The following is a 21,798-nucleotide window of genomic DNA, read 5'->3' on the forward strand; positions in this document are numbered from 1 at the left end:
GATCAAGGAAAGGATTTAGAACATGTCTCTAGTTGAGGGAATAGAAAAGGGGTGAAGAGAAGATCTGAAAAGAAAAAGACTCCTTAAAGGGGCTAAATCTCAAAGGGTCTAAAGAGAAGAGCAGTTACACTCCAAGAGGAGGAGGAGAGCTCATCCCATAAGACAGGGTAAAAGAAAGTAGCAATTCGTATATTTGAGGGTAAACCTAAAAGTGGAGGGAGAGGAATTTAACAGGCATATGCTAAATAGTTTCCATTTTATCCATGATGCATGAGATAGACCATCTGCCCATCTTTGCTGGTGAGGGAGAAGAATGAGGGACAGGGAAGAAGGAGAATTTCCTTGGTTGATTATTGGCGTGCAATGTTGGTGCCCTATGCTACATCTTCACTGATTTGTGAAGTGAAAAATTGGTCCTTATATCTCTCTTGACATCTATGCAGAAATTAGCTGTGGCACACTGCCCACATGGGGAACAGAGCATCAGGTTACAATAGCCTCAGAACACTAATGGAACAGTCATTTCTGCATTTGCAAAGCAATTTCAAAATACATTAGCTAATTAATTAGCTCAATGATTACTTTATCCCTGTAGGTATATGTGCACAAGGGCTCCTTTTTGGGGTCTCCTTTGAGACATTTGAAGACACAAGAGATTTTGTCTCAGTGGGAATGTTGTGGTAGATTACATTTGCTGTAAATAAGTGACATTTTTAGAAAGCAATGTGTTCCACTGAATTTATCCTGAAGAGGGAAAAAAATTGCAAACCTAATTAAGTGACTCCAAGAATCAGACTGACAATTCATAATAAGCCTCCTCTTTCTGGCTTTCTGGTGATATTTGAGGCAAATAGCTCCAACTTCACAGAAAATATTGGGGTGGAACAAAAGTACACCTGTGCTGTGCAACTTGAGACAAAGGCATGCCACTACTTGGAATTTATACCAAGAGGAGCTACTTCCCACTCAGGTTCCATAATGAAAATCATTCTTCCATTAACAGGTGGAGCAATATCAATTTGCCCAAAGTGGGAAATCAAGCAAAAACTAACTTCCTCTCAGAACAATCAAAGAAAAGGTGAAAGAAATAGGTCATTGGATCCAATCTCCCAGCAGGACATTTTTGCCTGAATAAAGTGCCTCTCCTATAAAGTGGAGATTCCAATGACAGTGAGAGACCATTTTCTAGAGTGGGTTTGACCACAGTCTCACCAACATTTTTCTGAGGTGCTTACTTTCTTTTCACCTTTACCAAGTCTTTTGATTCAGTAGGTGGAGATGGCAACAGTATTTACATCTCAACTCCAATTCTTGCTAACTGTGTGACCTTGGGCATGACACTCACTCTCTTTAAAAATTCATAAATTTGTTGTGGGAATTAAATTAGAGGATAGGAATGAAGCACTTAGCACCATGTGCATATACACTTTTCATGCACTTACATTGTTAAGTGCTCAATAATTGTTGGTCTTTATTGTTGCTATTATGTTTATAATTGCTGTAGTTAGAATGGTTTTGGAGATGATGCCAGTGAAGGTCTGGGGAAAAAGAAATAATTGTAAATGAGTAATAGGTGATGGCAGTGACTGGGAAACTCAAATCCTACCACAAGGACAACTCTATGAGTCTCAATGGGACTTGCATAGTTAACTGGTTTGGAGATTAATCAGGAAAGTCTTCAACACAATGAACTTGGCCTTATCAATCAGTTTCATTATTTCTTTTCAGAAGGCTAATTCACAGTAAAGCTATAGAAAACTAGAAAATAAAGACTATCTACTCATTTGATGATATAATCTCCTCAACAACCTCAACGAGGTGGTTGCCCAGACTCTGCATAGGTGCCTTGAATAATAGAGAATGCATTACTTTGAAGGTAGCTTTGGACAGCTCTCATTGAAATGTCTTCTGGTAGTAAGTATTTCACTTCCATGTGTTTGCTTTAGTTCTTCTTAAAGACATGAACCACATTTAATCCCACTTCCAGAGGACAGTCATTAATGTATGAAGACAAGTCTCAACTCTTGGGCTCAGGCATCTTTTCTTCCTCAGGTTAAACATCCTTGGATCCACCAGTCAACAATTTTATATTAGATTCATGATCCTCTTTATCTTTGTTATACCTCAACTCTAAACATGTTGTAATCTATCAATATATCAGCTAACTTTTAAAAGCTTATCATACACAATGGAATAAAAACACCTCCAGTAACCACATCAGCACACAGTGATGATGATGATGATAAAAAATACAATTTACCAAGTATTTTCTACATAGCAAGCTGCATTCTAAAGGTTTTACACTTATTATCTCAGTTAATATTCATAACTCTATGAAGTAGGTATCATTATTCTTCTCATGAAATAAATAAGCAAAGTGAGGCACAGAGAGGTTAAGCAACTTACCCAGCCTTACAGCAAATGGGAGTAGAGCTAGGCTTCAGAGGCTGTTCTCGTAGTCAATAAATGATTCTATAAAACTAACATCACCTTTGTTTTATAGATCATACCTCCATTAATTGAACCTCAGATCATGTAAAATACATATTTCTATCATTCCCAACTCCCTGCCATTCACAGAGTTGATGGCCATGCTCTCTTATCTTCCTTCAAGTCCCTAATATAAATGTTGAATAAGATGAAGCATTGTGACCTCCACCTGATCATACAGGTCAATGTAGACCCATTCAGAAGGACTCACTGGCATATTTAAACAGTTACTCCTTTACTGAACAACTCTTATATCCAATCTCTTTTTCTCCATCTTGTTGATAAGGATATCACAAAATGTATTGCCAAAAACCTTGCTGATATTTAGCTATGCTAGATCTATAGTACTTTTCTGAATTATTAGTAATACTATTGAAGGAATATGTGAATTTGGCTGAAATAATGTGGCTTATTTTTAGTGTTCTCAGTGAATAGCTGTAGTTCTATTAATCACTCTTTTCTATGGGCTCATACATGCCTAGATCCACCAGTCAACAATTTTATGTTAGACTCATGATCCTCTTTATCTTTGTTATACCTCAGCTCTAAACATGTTGTAAGCTATCATACGTCAGCTAACTTTTGTCTGATAACAACGTACTCCAAAATATTTTCCCAGATTCCAATGAAGCTTATAAACCCATAGCTTGCATTATCTACACTTTTTCAATCTTTGATATTTAGGAACCTCCTCTATTCTCTACCATTTCTAAAAATAACACCTACATAATTTTAAAATTTTATTTGTAAATTCTTTCTGTATCCTGTGATGTCATTCATCCAAGTCAAGAAACTTGAATTAATGCAGAGCAATTAGGTGTCTTCTGATATTAAATGTCCTATCTTTGTCTACCTATTCAAGGACCTATTTTCTTGTCAAGAAGGAATTCTTTTACATGATTTAGGGCTCTATGTTGCAAATGACAGAAAATTCAACTCATCTAGTTTGGATAAAATAAATGATTTATTTAATCATTGCTAGAAAGCCAGAGGTAGTCTAATTTGAAGAATGTTTCATCCAGGGCTTTAAAAATCTCACTAGGATCTAATTTCTATCCATCTTTTGGCTCTGTTATTCCATTCTGGCTTCATTTTTGGTCTCTATGTGGTAGTGTGAAGGTACTCCAAAGCTCAGTTATATACCACCCAAGTTCTAGCCGAAAGGAAGGAAAACTGCCTCCCTACAACACATCAGCAAAAAAGTTCTGAGCTTGTATGCCATTGATCCCAATTGGGTGAGGTACCCACCCATGTGCAAAATAACCATGGCCAGGTAAATGGAAGTCCCTAATTGATTTAGTGCTCACATGCTCTCCATGGAAGCCGGGAGGGGAGTCAGTCCCATTGCACTATTTTTTTGGAGGATCAGGGAAATAAAAATCAAGAAATTTACCCAGAAAAGGGGAGATGCAGACCAGGTCTCTAAAGAAAAAGTGCATTCATACGTCCACTTCTCTATCAACAGCCTATCAACTATAATGAACAGCAGCCATCCTTTGGCATTTGTATTGTAGCATTAACTGAAAACCATCTTTCTGTTTGTCATAGTAATAAATATCCTGGAGGCTTTAGTCCCCCTGATCTATTCTTTAGGTACATACCACTTTCTTATAGTCCCCCTGGGCTAAGCACTCACACTGCGCCTGTCTGTGAAATAAGCCTCCCGTCCATCACACAACCCCAGTAGCTCAGGGTTCTTTTCTTTTCCTCTGTGACAGAGTGCCACTCTCTCTCCTGCCCATTTCAGTTCCTTGTAATCCAGAAGATAACCTTTTTTCCCAGAAGATCCAATTTATCTTCTTCATGAAAATTTCATTCTCAATCGAATCATGTCATATTGCCAATATTTGACCTTTCTTTTTTAACCCACAAAAATGGCAGTGTCTATGGTCGACCCAGGAAGCAGCTCCTGAGACACAGGTTCTCTCCTTTCTTTTCTTCCTCTGCCACCTCCTTCTATTTCCCAGCCTCTAATTCACATTGCCACTTCCTTCTACTTTGTTGGAATTTTGTCCCTCTTGGTCTCCTACTTGTATTGATTGGTTCTTTCATTCTCTCGAGGCACTTTCCCTCCAAGCCCACACATTGTTTTTCTGCATGTCTTCCTAATAGCAGGAAAATAAACTCTACCTTGCAATACAGAATTTAATAAGCAGCAACTTGTTTTTCCTGCCCTAGAAGTTCTCTGCAGGCATGTGCATTTATTGTTTCAGTGATCACTGCCCTCATTTTACAGATCAGGTTATGGATACCCCAAAGGGGTCAGATGTTTTACCAATTAGCATCAGAAATGAAGGTGGCAGCCAGGTTCAAGTCAGTAGCTCTTTTTTTTAACTACATTGGAATCTCCTAATTTCTGCAGTTTTCAATTGCAGAAACTACAAAGAGCACTAAGTGGTTCCTTGGCTAGATCTGATCAATAACCTAGCAACACAAATTATATCAATAGCATTTGCACAGTGCTTTACAGTTTATAAAGCACCTCCTCTTTTTTATCCCATTTGCTCCTGACGTAAAAATGTCAAAGTAGGTATTATTATCTGATTAAAAAACTGAGGTGAAGAGCAGTCAAGTGATTTTCTGTTAGTCTTACAGCTGATAACAAATATGTCTAGGCCAGAGTCAAACCCTGGACTTGTGCTTCGTAAGCCAAATGTCTTTTATCTTCCATGCTGACTCTGAAATGCTTACTTGAATTTTGCTCGCCGTGGGGCCCCACAGTAGTCTCAATAATGGGAAAAAGAAAATCTTTAGGACCAATGCCATACCTAAATTTACCTGATTATAAAAAGAGAGATTTTCCACCACCTGAGAAACCAGGAAGGACACCAAAACAAATGTTTGGGAAACAAAGAGGTTGGGAAAATAAGAGTAGGGAGGGAAAAAGTATCAGAAGCAAAAAAGTGAAGAAGCAAGAGGAGAACACACGCACGCACACACACACACACACAAAAAAAATAAATGAACTGATAGCATAAAAGCGAGAAGAAAAAGACACTGAGGGTAAAATAAAATGAGTATATTAAAAAATAAAAAAGCAACAAAAAGCCACAGTATCCCAAAGCCCGCAGGTGCCAACAATTCCAACAAAAGTATAGCAATTAACAGAATTAACACAGCCTTAAATAGCTTGGCTCACCAGATGTGGACTCCTAACAGGGTTCTATAAAATGTAAAGTTATTACAGATTAAACCATTAATCATCTGTTCAGAGACTATCTCTGGCTATAAAATTCCGTTTGCGTTTAAATGGCTAATAATCACAAAGGGATGTGGAATGTAATGGGCACAGTGATGTTCTACCCAATCCTTTTTCCTTTAAATATGTGTTCCACTCTACAGTTCCTGTGTTTTTCCTTCCTCTCCATCAGAGATGCTCTGAGAAAAGAGAGGTGAAACAGACATGTCTGTCCCAGAGGTCTCAGCGGCTCATGAGCTTCTCTATAGGAAAATGAAGAACCAACATATCAGGGGAGAAGTAACATATTGAGATGAAAGGGGGATGGTGTAGGAAGACCCAAATCAAACAACACAGAAAATCCCAACATAGGAGGATACTGTGATGGGCTTGAGTCAGCTCCCTGGAACTGGAAATTCCTGCAACTTGGTCTTGACTCAGCTTTCCTTCACTGCACTGTGCTTTATCCAACAATAGCTCAGTAATACCAAGGACAGAGGAAAGAAGAACTGTATGTCTTGACAGGGAGGGTCCTTGGAAACTGAAATGAGAGTCAGAAGGAAGCACTTTTCTATAGACATTTTAAGATTCAGAGTCACTTTCCCTCCACAATACTAAAGCCAATGGATCACCCTTTCAACCCTGCTCTTCAACCTCATAGGACAAAAACATACATCAGGAGAAAGGAATAGATGGATGAGCATCAGTTGTCAAGGAATTACAGCCTCATGGGCAAGATGCCTATCTGAAGTTGTCATTCTACTAAGATTCCCAGTGGCTCCCCATTACCTAGAAAATAAAGCTCGAGGGTATAGCATAATATCAAGCTCTCTATGGCCTGGCCCATTCTTACTTGATAGCTACATGTGCCCTGAAATTAGCAAGCTGTATGTTTCTCACCCAGACACCATGATGGGCCCTGTTTTCAGGCCTTTGCTCATGCTGCCCATTCATCCTGAGCCACCACTCCCTCCATTCTTCCCTGTTCACTTCTACTCATCTTTAAGCCTCCCCTTAGGCATTGTTTCCTCCACAGAGTTTCCTGAACCCCAAGATATGTTACGTCCTTCTACTCAGCAGCCCCATTGCACCAGAGAATGCCTCTTTTCAATCAGTTAATGTAGGTTTACAGCTGTGAGTACATGAGTACAGAGTTTATTCTTGTATTATTTATCAATTATTGTTATTATTATTATTAACCTACTATTTCCCACCCCTGTATTTATTGAGAGCCCACAAGGATCTGGGAACACAACAAGAACAAAAATAAAACATACCTGTGAAAACACAAAGAGGAATGACATACTAATTTTGAGACATTTAACTGGATACAAGTCCTATATTGATAGCCAGGCTGTATGGAGAACCAGAACAGTTTGATGACAACTTGGACCCTCTCTATTGTGGTTTCTACAGTGGTATCAACAGAGGTGGTGTTCACACAAGTGCAGTCGCAGTGTAACCAGAATGAAACATTCAGATGGGAAGACACTGCAGTTCCAAAGATAAAACCTATTTTGTACCGCATGCAAAGTAATCATGATTTGTATCAAAAATCCCAAAGTCCCTTTACAATGTCCTTATTTTGAAGAAAATGACATACAAAAGCATCTACCTCAGCCTAAGGCAACTCAGAGCCACAAATGGCAAGAGAAGACATACTAGTAAAAAGGAATACAGAGATAGGGGAGAGAAGAAAAAATTGTGAAGTAACTGAAAACTATTTTAAAGGCAGATGGCTAATGTGGGTAAATGGGATTTATCAAGGAGCAAAGTCCTAGTGTAGCTGGAAGCTTTGGCTGTTACTAAGTTGTCAAAGAGAAATACCAAGAACAAGAGAAGAATTTACCAGACCTGCCCACAGAAAAGTGAATTGTAATGATTAAATGGAGAGAAAGAATGTTCCAGGACTACAGTATACTCAAAGGTATCTGTTTAAAACTCTGAGGTAATTAAGAAAGCCGCTCAAGTCCCTTAGAAAGACTATAATGCTCAACATGTAACAGAGAGATGGAACAAAAATTAATAAAGTTCTCTTGTGCCTACCATTTCCCCCCAATATTTTGGACTTTTTCTGACTTGATCTGGATTTAAGTGTAGAATTATATTTCTAGCTAAGGTATGTGTATACTTTGATTGCTAATTACTGTTAATGACACTTTTTCAGAGCTGTCTTTAATTTTAGGCTTTGAAGTGACTTTTAAACCTGTCTGCTCTCAACCTAGGCAGTGAGAGAGAGAAGGGAGATTTTGTTTTCCTTAGATTCTGCATGCATAAAATCATTAAAGAAACTTTCAAGTTCTTATGAGTGTTGTTTCAAAATGTTGGACCCTTTCTGATGGAAAAATTTGGAAAATTTCTCCTTTGTCTCAAAATATGTGCTTGAGAGCCGTTTCAATACAATCAGAAAGACTGGTGTTAGAGACCACCCCTAGATGCTGTCCAGGAGAAATTCCTGCTCAGGGCTGTTTCCTTACAAAAATGGATGAGTTCTCCACTGCAATCAATGCCTCATTCATTCCTGTGCCACATATGTGGTAACAGAATGTTCCTATCTATTTCTGATGAGAGTGCAATTCCAATATAGTGTGATTAACAGTGTTTAAGAGCCTTTCCAAGTTCATTAGACACTGAGTAGTTTATACCTTCATTCTATCCAAATGGGAGTAAATCTCATGGAAGGAGTATTCTGTCTACTACAATCCATCAGGAATGACCAGTATAGTCCCTGCAATTAACAGAAGTCTAGGTAACATACAACAGAAAGAGGAAACACTCTTTGGGTTCCCTTCTGTAATTTATCCTTCAGACCAAGAACAATACAGAGCTGTAATTGGATGTTTTCCTCCTTTGTCCAGTTTCTCCTTCCTACCCCTTCCTTTCAAGCCAAACATCATTTATTGCAGCAATGCCCAGCTCAAACATCAATTTTTAAATTCCCACCTAAAACGATTCTGTTTCCTCTACTCAGTTAAAACATTTAGTAGGTGGCGCTGAACACACAGTGTTTTGAACTATAACTGTTAATTTACCAATCTCATCTCCCTTCATAGATTATAAAGGCTTTGAGTACAGAGACCGTGGCTTGTAAAAAGACTAGTTACAGAACAAAAAGGGCACCAAATGAGTATCTGATAAATGTATCAATTCAATAAATACTTGTTATGTGCCTATTTTATATAAGGCATGACAGGCAGAACTCTTGTCAGTACCTGGCTCAGAGTTGAGTGGTGTGGATGAGTACATGAGCAATGCCATCTCATGTATGACTGATATTCAACAAATATCAAATAGCCATAACACGCATAAAACCTGTGTCCTGAGAGGAGGGTCATAACCTGTCATAGCGATCTTCATCTATAAGAAAGCACACTGTTAGCTTTGCAAAAACTTTTCCCAGGGAAATGATATAGATATCTTAGGCAATAAAGCTTAGCTTAGATTAAACAAAAATGTACAGTAGACTGCTCTGAGGACACAGTGTTCTGGAAGAATTCTACCAAATCAAGTCTGATTCTTTTTTGCCTCAACAATTGACCTTAGTGATTGAACATACATTTGACTGATGTTCCTTTGCTCTCAGAAAGAGGTCTCAACACTTCAGCTACAATAGCATAAATGAGTAATGGCAATGTCCAGGGAAAGAAAGAAAAAAACAAAAAGGAAAAGCAAGCCGTTTGGGCCTTAATGTTACATTCTGTGAATTTTCTCTCATCTCAAATAATGAGGCTCTTGGGAACACCAAGTTTGGACAAGGTAAAATAATACAAATGTTTTAGACAAGACACACAACCACAAATTGGCCACTCTCAGAGCTTTCCCTAGGTGCCACGTCAAAAGTACAACATCAAACTTTACTAATGATTTCATTAGTAAACTAGTTCCTAATGATTTCAAAGTCCTTTCACTTGTGTTATTTTATTTTATTTATAAAGCACAGCTACCTGAGAAATAAGGTCCCCCATTAGTTAAATGTCAAAACAACACAGAGCACTTTAGTGGTGAACCCAAGGTCATGCAAACAACTTAAGCTCTGACCAAAACCAAGGGCTGTACTTCAAGTCCAAGGTCTCTTCTGCTACCACCTACAGAGCCAGTCACTGAACAGTCAGTGCATTAAAAAGAGTGTTTGAACTTTACCTCTTTAAGGCAGCCCATGAAGTTGTTGCTGACGGGTGAGCCTGGCAAGTCAGCGGTACTTGGGCTTCCTCCCACATAGAAGAAGTCATCGGAGCCCAGCATGGTGTAGTCCTCTTGAGTGTAGCCTGTCGTGGTAAGGATGCCGTCCACAGAGATTGTCACCTGGTGGAAGGATATAGGGGCAAAAACAAAATCCCAACAATGACCTTATAGTCCTATCAAAATCTGATGGCTTCCCCCACCAGTGGCTTCACTTTCATTAAGATTTTGGTGAGGTATTCTTTCTAATTTGGTTTTATTTTGGGATGTGCAGCCAAGTTCCATTTTCTGGTCTGCCTTCCCTGTGGCCCACGCCTGCAGCATTCCCCTGCAGACTCCTAGGAGAGTGTGTCGGAACTGCCAAGCTGAGCAATTTGCTCTACTCATTGCACTCTTTACTCAGCCAGGCTAGAAAATGGAACTGTCCTCAGATGACGCCACTTGTCTCAGTTCATTGTTAAAATGATGTTTTAATTTTTAATGATTGTTAATTATGGTGGTACTGAAAAACAGCAAAGGAGACATTTGACGATGGGTTTGTTAGGGGGTTGGTCTTTGGTTATTGATGATTATTTTCCTTTTTTCTTTTCTTTTTCTTTTCTCTTTTATTTGTTTCTTTTTGAACTCATACCACACTGACAAACATGCATCCTGGGAGGGAAGAAGAAAGGTCTCAATGGTGATGTGTCATGGATGATACTAGTACATGCCATGGACATCCCCAGGATGCCAACCCCTGCCCTCCCTCCGTTGCCAACCACCACCAAGAGAAGAAATGACCCAACCAAAGAAGCAACTCTAACAAAAATACATGAATGATGATGCATAATAACCAAAACAATAATAATAATGCCCATAGGGAAGAAAGAGCACCCATACACCCAACATCCATGAAAGGAGCAGAGGGCAGAGAGAAGAGACAGGACCTCAGAGCGTGCACACGCCATACACTGACACACTCATGCAAAAATTATCTGGAGCCAAGAGAGAAGGCAGAAGAAAAAGGGAATGGAAGAGGGAAAGGGTGAGGAGAACTAAAGGAAAGAATCAGAATCCACTTCACCATCACATGCACTGCACCAACGGAAACACAAGATGGATGTGAAAAAAAAAAAAAACACTCAAAACTAAAGGGTCATCTTTCCCCTGCCTACCACCTCCCTCACTAAAAAAAAAAAAAAAAAAGAAAAGAAAAAGTCCAAACCCAACCCCAAAATATATGAAGGATGAGAGTAAAATAAAAAAGTGGAGACAAAAAAAAAGGAGAGACAGAGAAGAAAGTGTATTTGGTGGATAATTTGATAGGTTGTTAGTAATGAGGAGGAAAATGATGGGACAAATTCTGATGCCAATGGGGAAGCTCACGAGACAGAAGCATGCCATGCAGAGTGTGGACAGAGAACATAATTGGTGGAGATCCCTTGGGCCATGGTGGGGAGTAAGGTGAAAGAAGGGAAAAGAAGAACACAGGAAGCAGAGCAATTTCCTCCCCAGATCACTCGTGGCAGCCGTGGCCACACACTAGGGAGAGAAAGCAGGGGTTAAGGAATGAGGATAGTAAAAGAAAGGAGAAAGAGTGAGGGATAGCAAGACACAGAGATTAGGAAAGTCCTTAACATAAATCTTGTTGTCTCTAGTCTGTGGCTTCAAAGTTGCAAAATAAGAAAACAAAACAAATTTAGCTAAATGGAGAAACTTTCCTTATAAAAATTTTTTGGGGGAGGGAAAATTACTAACTGGAGAAACCATTCCAACCAAACTCTTCCAAGTATCATTTGCAGGACAGATACATCCTCTTCCTTTATTTATTTTTTTAAGAGAAAGGAAAAACTTGCATTTAATTCAACAAAAATTTTAAAAGAGAAGAAACAAGTCTAAAGAGGATTAAAGAGGGGTTGGGGGAGGAAAAGAGGGCAACACACGGCAAACCCAAAAAAAGAGACAATAAGAATGATATCTACCAGACAATGTAGTTTGTTTACCATAGCGTGTCCGATGCCTGAGTGCTTTGCGGAAAAGGGGGAAGAGAGGAAATTAAAAATTGTGAACAGAACGATTGTTAATTAAAAAAACTAAAAAACAAAGATGAGTCGTTAGGGTGTTAGTACATTAGTCGGTTAGTAAAATGGCACATTGCATGAATGATCTTGTGTTAGTTTTTCAAAAAAAAAAGGCACCCAACACAGAAAAAGAGAGTGGGGAAGACAATGAGACCAGGACTCTGTGGAAAACCTGGCACCCTGGGCATAGCCAGGAAAGGAGTTGCAGTCATGTTTAACTCCCCACTTCTTCCAAATGCCTCAGATCAGACCTCACCGCAGTTAGAATCAGCATCATACTTACTTTCCAAGGGCTCTTCTGAAAGATCACCACCCCATTTTCCTTCCCACCCTCTAGCAATACACATTCCACCTGTCCCCAAAGACACCAAAGTTTATCATTCCACATGTAGATATATAGAGCAGAAATAACAATAAGTTGGGGATTTTATTTTCACATCTGACCCTGACTACATGCATAGACAATCATGACTTTCTCTTAGAATGAAAAGAACTTAAAATGTTTACCAGTCATATCTAGCATAGGAAAGCTACTTTATGTACCTTACTCTAGTATTCTGTAGGTAATGTAAAGATCTGTGAACCAGCTGATTTTGTATAGATTTGTGCAGTAGGAGGGGAACATTCTCCTCTTTCTTTTCCTCTCAGTTTGGAATAACTATGTGGTTAGAATTCATCAAAATAGTTGGAGTCTTCTCTATTCCCCAATGAAGTTTTTTGTTTGTTTGCTTACTTTTCCAGAATGCTTCCTATTGGAATCATTCCCCATTCCTCTTTAAGAATGCTTTTCACGTTATTAAGCATTTTAAGCAAGTTCTTGTGTGGATAGCAAAGAGGACTCGGTTAAACAGGAGAACAGAGGCCCTGTGATTAGTCTCCCCTTTTCTGTTTTCAAATGCTAAATTGCCAACACACCCTGAGCTGGGAGTCTGGAAGGCTGAAAGACTGGTAACCCCAGTTTTGTGTTTGTGGTTTGGCAAGAGTGGCATATAGAGGTAAGTCAATTCATGTGATAGCCATGACCATGGACTCAGACAAGGTCGTGAACCCAAAACACAAAGCAAAACCAAAAAATCGCACAGAAATACCTGACTACCATGGTCCTTAATCCCAGTTATGGTTTAGAATGGGTTTTCCCATCTCCTTCCTTTAATCAGAACCCCCAATAAAGTACCTGGCCATGGCCCTGACTTGGCTCAAAGGCAGAGCCATGAGGAGATGACCATGAAGGAAGAAATAGGGAAAGTTCTGCTCCATTTGGTAATGAACTCTAAGTAAGCTTTCCTCAAATAAATTTTGGTCACAGAAGACATTCAATCTTACCAAAAAGTATATGAAACTGCCATAAGCTTGTTATTAAATATTTATGAAGCAATTTTACAGTTTCATTGAAATAGACAGGGGCTTCCCACCCCTACAAATGTATCCCAAAGAACTCAAAAATATGTTATAAATGTATTTTTAGTAGGAAAAATACTATTATTATATGATTCAGTGCTGAAAGGATTGCATTTACAAAATCAACTCCACTCCTCTGAGATTTCCCTCTTTCAATAAATTGCATCTGGATGCAAAAAAAAGTCAGTGAGATCCAATCATTGGTGCACTTTCTCTATGAGGTTCATACTCCCTTTGCCAAAATCCCCCAAAGCTCTAGGGCAGGGGTGGGCAAACTTTCTGACTCAAGGGCCACAATGGGTTCTTAAACTGGACCGGAGGGCCGGAACAAAAGCATGGATGGAGTGTTTGTGTGAACTAATATAACTCCAAAGTAAACATCATTACATAAAAGGGCACGGTCTTTTTTTTTTAGTTTTATTCATTTCGAACGGGCCGGATCTGGCCCGCGGGCTGTAGTTTGCCCACAGCTGCTCTAGGGCCTCTGTAGCCTCCTCTAAAACTGAGAGTTCTGTTTAGCTGCATGCTTGGTGACATACACAGTCACCTTCCTGACAGAGCACTCGGCCTGTAAATCTTGTGCATGTCACAGCGAGCCTAGCACCCAGACCACAGATGAGCTCATAATCCTTCTGGAACATATGGTACTTTGCATATTGAGCCTCCACACATGACTGGGGAGGACTGTAATCACCATTTCACAAACAGAAACGGTGGTGTGGAAAGGTTAAATGGCTTGTCCAAGGGCACAGAGTGGAGTTGTGTCTTAGAACTTAGAAAAGAAACCCCCTGCTTGCTGATTAAACAGAAAAACAAATATCTGAATTACAGTTTGGTTTATCCCCCTCTCAGTATAAAGGACTGAATTGGGGCCCAATTCTCTTTTGGAAGTGTTTTTAGTATAAATAAAAATGAGTCTTTCTCTGGCTAATTGGAATCACTAGAATGGCAAGGTATTCTGCGGGGTAGGAGAGAGTTAGAGAAATAGATTGGTTGGTAGAACCACAACCCAAATATGCTACCCACTACATGAAAAGTTTTCCCTCCACTGATTAATGTCTCAAGGGTGTTACAGTGACCCCCCCCCCCCAGTCAAAACTAGCAAAAGGTCATATTTCACTTGGTCTAGAGCCCTGGTCGGCAAACTGCGGCTCGTGAGCCACATGCGGCTCTTTGGGCCCTTGAGTGTGGCTCTTCCACAAAATACCATAAAATACCATGTGTGGGTGCACATTTACAGTGAGATTGAAACTTCGTGCCCCAGAAGTCGGTATTTTGTGGAAGAGCCACACTCAAGGGGCCAAAGAACCGCATGTGGCTCGTGAGCCGCAGTTTGCCAAGCCTCAGTTTGCCGACCACTGGTCTAGAGTCTGCAACTCAAATATGTCAAGCCCTTATACGTTAGCAAATAGACATTTGACTTGGGTACTCTTGACAGTTGAGGTCTCTTTTGAGCAAGTATAGATGGGGATGACAAAAAAAAACATCAGCAATAGGATTCTTTGGCCTTGGAGAAAAAAAAACAAAAACATAGAACAGTAATTCAAAAATGTTTAATCCAGCCCTGGCCAAGAGGCTTAGTTGGTTGGAGCACCATCCCATGCACCAAAAGGTTTCTGGTTCAATTCCTGGTCAGGGCACATACCTAGGTTATGGGTTTCATCCCCAGTGACGGTGTGAAAGGGAGGCAACTGATTGATGTTTCTCTCACACATTGATTTCTCTCTCTTTCTACCTTCATCTCTCTAAAACAGCAGTTCTCAACCTGTGGGTCATGACCCCTTTGGGGGTCGAACGACCCTTTCACAGGGGTCGCCTAAGGCCATTGGAAAACACATACATAATTACATATTGTTTTTGTGATTAATCACTATGCTTTAATTATGTTCAATTTGTAACAATGAGAATACATCCTGCATATCAGATATTTACATTAAGACCCATAACAGTAGCAAAATTATAGTTATGAAGTAGCAAAGAAAATAATTTTATGGTGGGGGTCACCACAACATGAGGAACTGTATTAAAGGGTCATGGCATTAGGAAGGTTAAGAACCACTGCTCTAAAATCAATAAATATATCCTCAGGTGAGGATTTAAAAAAAAAGTTCAATCCATGTGCATTAAGATGACTGGGGAATCTAAGCCTTGTGGGTTTTTTTGGCAATTTCACCACAGAGAGAGTAGAATCTCCCAACCAGGTGGCTTTCTTGACATTCTTCAATATGGAAATTGGTGTTTCGTATATTTTGTGTTTCCAACGTGTGTGAGCCTTCTCCGTTTATTTAGCATTATTAAGAAGTTACACTTTTATCAAACAAAAAACATGCAAACACCTGTCAGGTCTTCTGCTTTCATGTTTACATTAGAAGGCATAACATCAATCATATCGCAGAAGAAAATTTGATAAGCACTTTCCAGAAATTTGCATAATGTTTTCTGATTAAGAGAGGATGGATGCTGTCCAACTGGGTTGAATGACAACTTCACCAGAAGAAAAACCAAGTGAAACTAACAACCTGGAAAAGACAGTCTCAGCACAGATATCCACTTTTACAGGAAAAGCTTTTTTGAACTGAAGTGGGCTGGTTAGGTGTTATCATGGTTGTTATTGGTTATGAAATTAAACCGATTTCACTGGGCTGAGGCTCTCAGAGAGTGTCGTCACCTGACGGAGTTGCCTGCTTAGCATCGGCAAGCGATGGGACTTCCCAAGCACGGAGAGAACCAGGAAAGGCTGCTCCAAAGTTGACTTTTTTATTTGGGTCCTTCCACCTTCCAGGCCTCCAAATCAATTGAAGAGTCTTGGAGGTAGAGACATGGGCAATAAAGTAGGACCATCGCACCAAGGAACAGAGAAACAGAGGAATTCAGAAAGGTTCCAGCTAATTCATTCCAAGGCTAGAGGTTAACATCACAACTGCAAAAATCAAATTGGGTGAGGGGTGGTAAATGAAAAGGAAGAGAAAAAGGAAGACTTTTTCTAGAGGGAATTAAAAGTACGGCAGCATGGCAATGACTAACTTAATTAAAAAGAAAAACATAGATTGAAAGAATGAGGAAAACCTACCACACTGCAAAAACAATGCTGTTTCTAATTGAATTTAACAGTAATATAATGAGATTCAAATGTGTAATTAAGAAAATGATTAAAAGGAATGCAGGAAAAAAAGTAATGAAAGTACTTATAAGTTGTATTATCTACACAATTGAATTTTTTCTTAAATAAGAGGAACAAATGGAGAATTAAAGTACGGGAAGAAGCACATTTTAATAATTTTCCTTGTGAAATTGCAAAAACTGGGAGAAAGTTAGACTTTCATAGATGCAAACCTATCTCTATACCCCTCTCCATTTCATCTATCACCTGTTTCACACACTTCCTCCCTGACTACCTAAGAGGAGCCTCCAGGCACTCTCTCCCCTCAGCATTACCTGCCGGAGGTTGCGTGTCACTTTGACATCATGCCAGGCGTTGTCATTGAATTTTCCATTCACTGGCTCCACGATGGCCTCGAAGGCCCCAGACCCCAGGTTAATGACCAAGGAGACCGCTCCATCCTTCAGAGCCAGGTTGACATAATCAGCCGACTTTCCCGTGTGCAGGATGAGCCCGTTCCGCTGCCAGGTCTTAAAGGAGAGGGTGATTTCATCACTGCTGCTCTGGATCGGGTTCTGAGACAGGTCGTAGCACAGGTACTCTGAGCCTCGGAAAGTGGCCACATTCTCCTCTCGAGCTGCAGGAAGGAAAGGAGGAAAGCAGTCAATCAAATATTGACTGGCATGAGTCGGATAGATTTCTAAAAATACCTAAGAGGACACCCCCTCTATGGCTGACCCCAATACTATGCTCCCTCCAACTCTTCCCAGAAGACTTATATCTAAGTACCAGAAAAACCAGGAGAGAAGGAAAGTGCAGAGAAGTTCTGTATTCAAGGGTGGAAGCCAGCACACCAGTGCAGGATAGCTGGCTGCCTTTCCTTCAAATTCTGTCAGAAAAAAACTAAAGGGAAATTTCCATGCAAAATAATAAAGTAAGGTTTACATCACTTTTGTTTCAATGATAGCTTTTAAATGCTTGGAGACACGAGCTGGTTTAGAATGTATAATTAACAGTTTTGACAAAGGGTTTTTTAGCTCTAGGTAACTTTCATTGACCAAAAACTAAAAATCAAATAGCCTGAAAGATTTGGCTCTGATTCGGATCCATCAATAACCCACTTAACATTAGTTTTCATGGTAGAGTCCTCAGCCCAGTGGAACATGACTGGGTTGTTAAATAGGAGGTTGTACCTGAGAAGGTGATCAAGCAGATGAGGAAAAGGGAACAGAATGAAATTTGGTAATATGCTATGACAAGACAGTAATATCGCCCTTAGACTCCAAGAGACCTCTGCTCTAGGGGTCTCCTGTTTAAAATGGCCCTGTCAGACCATCTCTCCCCATAGGACTAGGAGTCCACAAGGCCAAGATGGAATTCCACTGGAGCCATACTCTCCTTCAAGACCATATTCCAGACACTGGGATCCTGTAATTCCCTACTCCAAAGCCCCAAGTCTCTTTCCTGGGCTTGTGTAGGCCTCTCCCCTGGATCTATTGTCTGATGGAAAATCATGTTGTCAATGTGGATACCTCAAGTTCTGAGGGCAGTCATGGGGGACTATTTATAAGGCTTTCACAGAGTTTGGCCACATAAGCTGGGGCATCAATGTACATTAATACCAGACCTATTGTGATATAGGATGGAGCCAAAGGTGGGAAGAAATGGGAACAGGACACAGGCTGAGGACCAGAAGGGCTGGTTCTCCCTGTGCTAGCATTTCTCAGTACAGAACTCCGAGGAATCCAAAACTTCTAAAATGTGAACCTGGCTTATGAAGGTAGTTTCAAAGGTACATTTTTCAAGGTAAGAGGATGGAAGTATACTAGGTGTACCAGTTAATAATGCAGATTTTGTAATCAAAGAAAACATGATAATTTCAAAAGAAACATCAAAAGTGCTTTATTCAAAATAATGTCCATCACTACCTACAGTTTTCCTCCATCTTTAGATATCGTACCAATAGAACTTTTCTTGTTTTGAAACAAACCATGCAGAGACCAAATTTTTCACTTTTTTGTATATCTTTTAACGTATCTTTAACAACTGGTTTTGAAGTGTGTGATGATGCATTATCATGAAGCAAAATTACATTGCCGTGTCTTCTAGAACATTCTGGTCATTTCGTGATCAAAGCATGGTTCAAATTGATTATTTGTTGTCAGTAGCAATCAGTATTAACAGTTTCACCTGGTTTTAGAAGCTCATACTACACCATCAGACGCAGAGCATTGTCTTCCTGATCCCACCAAACGCAGAGCATTGTTTTCTTTCCGAAGTGATTTGACTTTGCAGTCAATGTTGACGGTTGACGTAGATCAACTCATGATTTTGTGTGTTTGGGATTCTCAAAATAAATCCACTTTTCATTGCCAGTCACAATTCAATGCAAAAATGACTTTCTTTCGTGCCATTGAAGCAACATTTTACTGATGACTTTTCAGTTTTTCATTTGTCTTTCGTTCAGTTGATGTGGCACCCATTTTCCTTCCTTTAAAATCTTTCCCATTGCTTGTAAATGATTGGAAATTGTTTGCTGAGCAAGACTTAATCTTCCTGAAAATTGTTTTTGAGTTTGACATGCATCTTCATCCAATAATGCTTGTAATTGTTGGTCTTCAATTTTTTTTTGGTTGATCTGGACGTTCTTTGTCTTTCACATCGAAAACATCACTTTTAAAGAATTTATTTAAATCAGTGTTCACAAGTATCTTGACATGGAGCATGTCCACCATAAGCTTTCCAAAGTATTCAGCAGCACTATTCTTAAAGTAATAAATTAAAACTTCCACAAATGCTCTCTTTTTTTGTCATGAAATTCGACATTTTTAACTGTAAAAATATGATGTTAATACCTTCAGCAAATTTGACATATGAAGTTTTGAAGCTTGCTGTCAATACAACAAAATAACATACACATCAAATTGCATCTATAGCAACATATGTGTAACTTGATCTGTTGGAAAAAATAAGCATTATTAACTGGTACACCTCGTATTTTATTTAATCACTATATGCATGGTGCATGAACTCATGCACCAGTGGGGTCCCTTGGCCTGGCCTGTGGGATGGGGCTGAAACCCGCTCTCCAACATCCTCCGAGAAGTCCTGGATTGCAAGAGGGTGTAGGCCAGCAGAGCCCACCGGTGCACAATCAGGGCCGGGGAGGGATGCGAGGTTGGCCAGCAGGGGAAGGACAGTGGGAGGGCTCCAGGGAGTGTCCAGCCCATCTCGCTCAGTTCTGATTGGCTGGACCCCAACAGCAAGCTTACCTACTGGTCGGAGTATCTTCCCCCTAGTGGTCAGTACATGTCATAGCAACTGGTCAACCAGTTGACTATCTGCCCCCTGATCAGTGCACATCATAGGAAGCGGTTAAATGGCCTTAGCATATCATTAGCATATTACGTTTTGATTGTTTGAACAGCTAACCAGATGACCATACACTTAGCATATTAGGCTTTTATTTTATAGGATTTGTTGCTTTGATGTATAATTTCAACACACCACATGTAGACTTCAATTTGTCCTCCTACCCTGCCCAACAGCCTCACTTAGAGTGGCAAGCTTCCTATCAGGGTTTGTTTAAAGCTACCAAAGCACCTCATTAATGAGAAGAAATGAGCAACAATACAGTTTCCCTTTAAAGAGTGGGGGCCACAAAATAAGGTTGAGAGAATTCTATTTTCCCTTCTAGAATTACACTTCAGCCTTATCAACCAAAGCCAATTCTACCTCAACTCAGATCCTTATCAACCATCACAGCCCTTGGTCAGTCACTTAAATGAAATAAGTATTTTCTCATCATGAGATAAGAGCTATAAAGGAGTCAGTCACTCTTATAATGTGGATAAATGACCACCCACTACATACTATTAAATTGATCATAGTATCATGATAACATTAAAACATGAACCTCAACTTCATACTCCGGAGAGTTAAAGAAGAGATGAAGTTTGTCCTGTATGTTCATGGTGGCCACTGTGACATGTGTCTACCTGCATATTTCTGTTTGCACACACACACACTGGTATAAGCAAAAGGGATCTGTCCACTTATAAACTTACACATCTACACTAATAAAAGAGAAAGATGCAAATTGACTGTACCTTTTCAATGCCCAACAGCCAATCAGGAGTGAGTATGCAAATTAGCCCACCAAAGATGACAGGTTAATTTGCATACACAGGCAGCCAGCGATGTTCTGCACTGCCCCAGCCTCTCCAGGCCTCCGGGCAGTGTGGGAAGGTGGAAAGGTGGCTCCGGGCTGGAATGAAGGCAGAAAGGCGGCTCCAGGCTGGAGCAAAGGTGGTGCCAGCAGCCAGTGGAAGGAAGGCCCATTTTTGCATGAATCTTCGTGAATGGGGCTTCTAGTATACTATAAGGAGCTACTACTACTCAACACAAAACCTATGCCTGATGTATTTTACCAAAATGGCCCCCAAATTTTGTAGAGTAGAAATTTGACACTATTGGTATGTTTGAAATAGATCTAACCAATGCCCTAAGTACTTTGTCTATTGTCACAATCTCTCCTCTCATTTCTGAAGAAATGGCTCTGTTAAAATGCAGCTGGACAAGCCCTTGTTCAGTAGCCCTAGAGTGACTCTCACAGAGTAGAAGGTGGTAAATCAAATGAAGTCATCACCACTATGCTCTCTATGCTCTCTTCCTACAGACACAAATGTGCACAGAGCCAACCACTATTCCTGCCCTTGGCACTACACGTGGCATATTAATGGGGATTTTCTATAAACATTTAAGTTACTGAAAATATAAATGAGCAAGGAAAGGAGGCCTTTAAAGAGAACCTTAAATTAATCATGTGCCCTTTAATGGGGAAGGCTTGACACAGAACAGCAAGGCACTGAGATATTATTTAATGTGCTACATGGTACTGAATATGTTTCATATAATTAGACCAGGGAGTCTGTAAAAATAAGTTTTAGAGCTACAAGGCAGTGGTTCTCAACCTTCTGGCCCTTTAAATACAGTTCCTCATGTTGTGACCCAACCATAAAATTATTTTCTACTTGAATTAGTTGCTACTTCAAACTGTGTACTGACTTACAAACTGTCCCACAGCTTGCTTACATGGAGCCAAAAACCTACTTACCCCACCCTATGTAAATTACACTCTTTCAACAAAAGAAATGTGTCCTTTCCTCTCCTGGAATCTGGGTGTGTTTAAAACAAAAGAACTTGTCTTGTGTGGAATGCCATTGAGGAAAAATGACATCATTTTAGAGAAAAGAATGTCACAAGTAATAAACAAGAAATAAAACCAATGTGAGAAAAGGGTCTATATAAAAAACATATATATTTATGCAAATCTCAATGCAAATTAATCAAAGGTAGCAGAGTGCATTCTTTTGCAAGTATCTAATAAAAAC

At 39.8% G+C, this 21,798-nt stretch overlaps 1 protein-coding gene across 1 annotated transcript in view; it reads right to left on the bottom strand.

The window, feature by feature from the left end:
• Positions 1-16,834, bottom strand: part of NRXN3 (neurexin 3) — a 1,138,093-nt gene extending 1,121,259 nt beyond the window's left edge. The window contains exons 1-2 of the mRNA XM_059689087.1: positions 16,741-16,834; positions 9,809-9,970 (exon numbers count right to left, since the gene is read on the bottom strand). Of these exons, the coding sequence (XP_059545070.1) occupies positions 9,809-9,910 (102 nt within the window). The 5' untranslated portion in view covers positions 9,911-9,970; positions 16,741-16,834. The remainder of the gene's footprint in view (positions 1-9,808; positions 9,971-16,740) is intronic.
• Positions 16,835-21,798: the final 4,964 nt, after the last annotated feature.

This window comes from Myotis daubentonii, chromosome 1 (genome assembly GCF_963259705.1).
Source record: "Myotis daubentonii chromosome 1, mMyoDau2.1, whole genome shotgun sequence".
NCBI lineage: Eukaryota > Metazoa > Chordata > Mammalia > Chiroptera > Vespertilionidae > Myotis > Myotis daubentonii.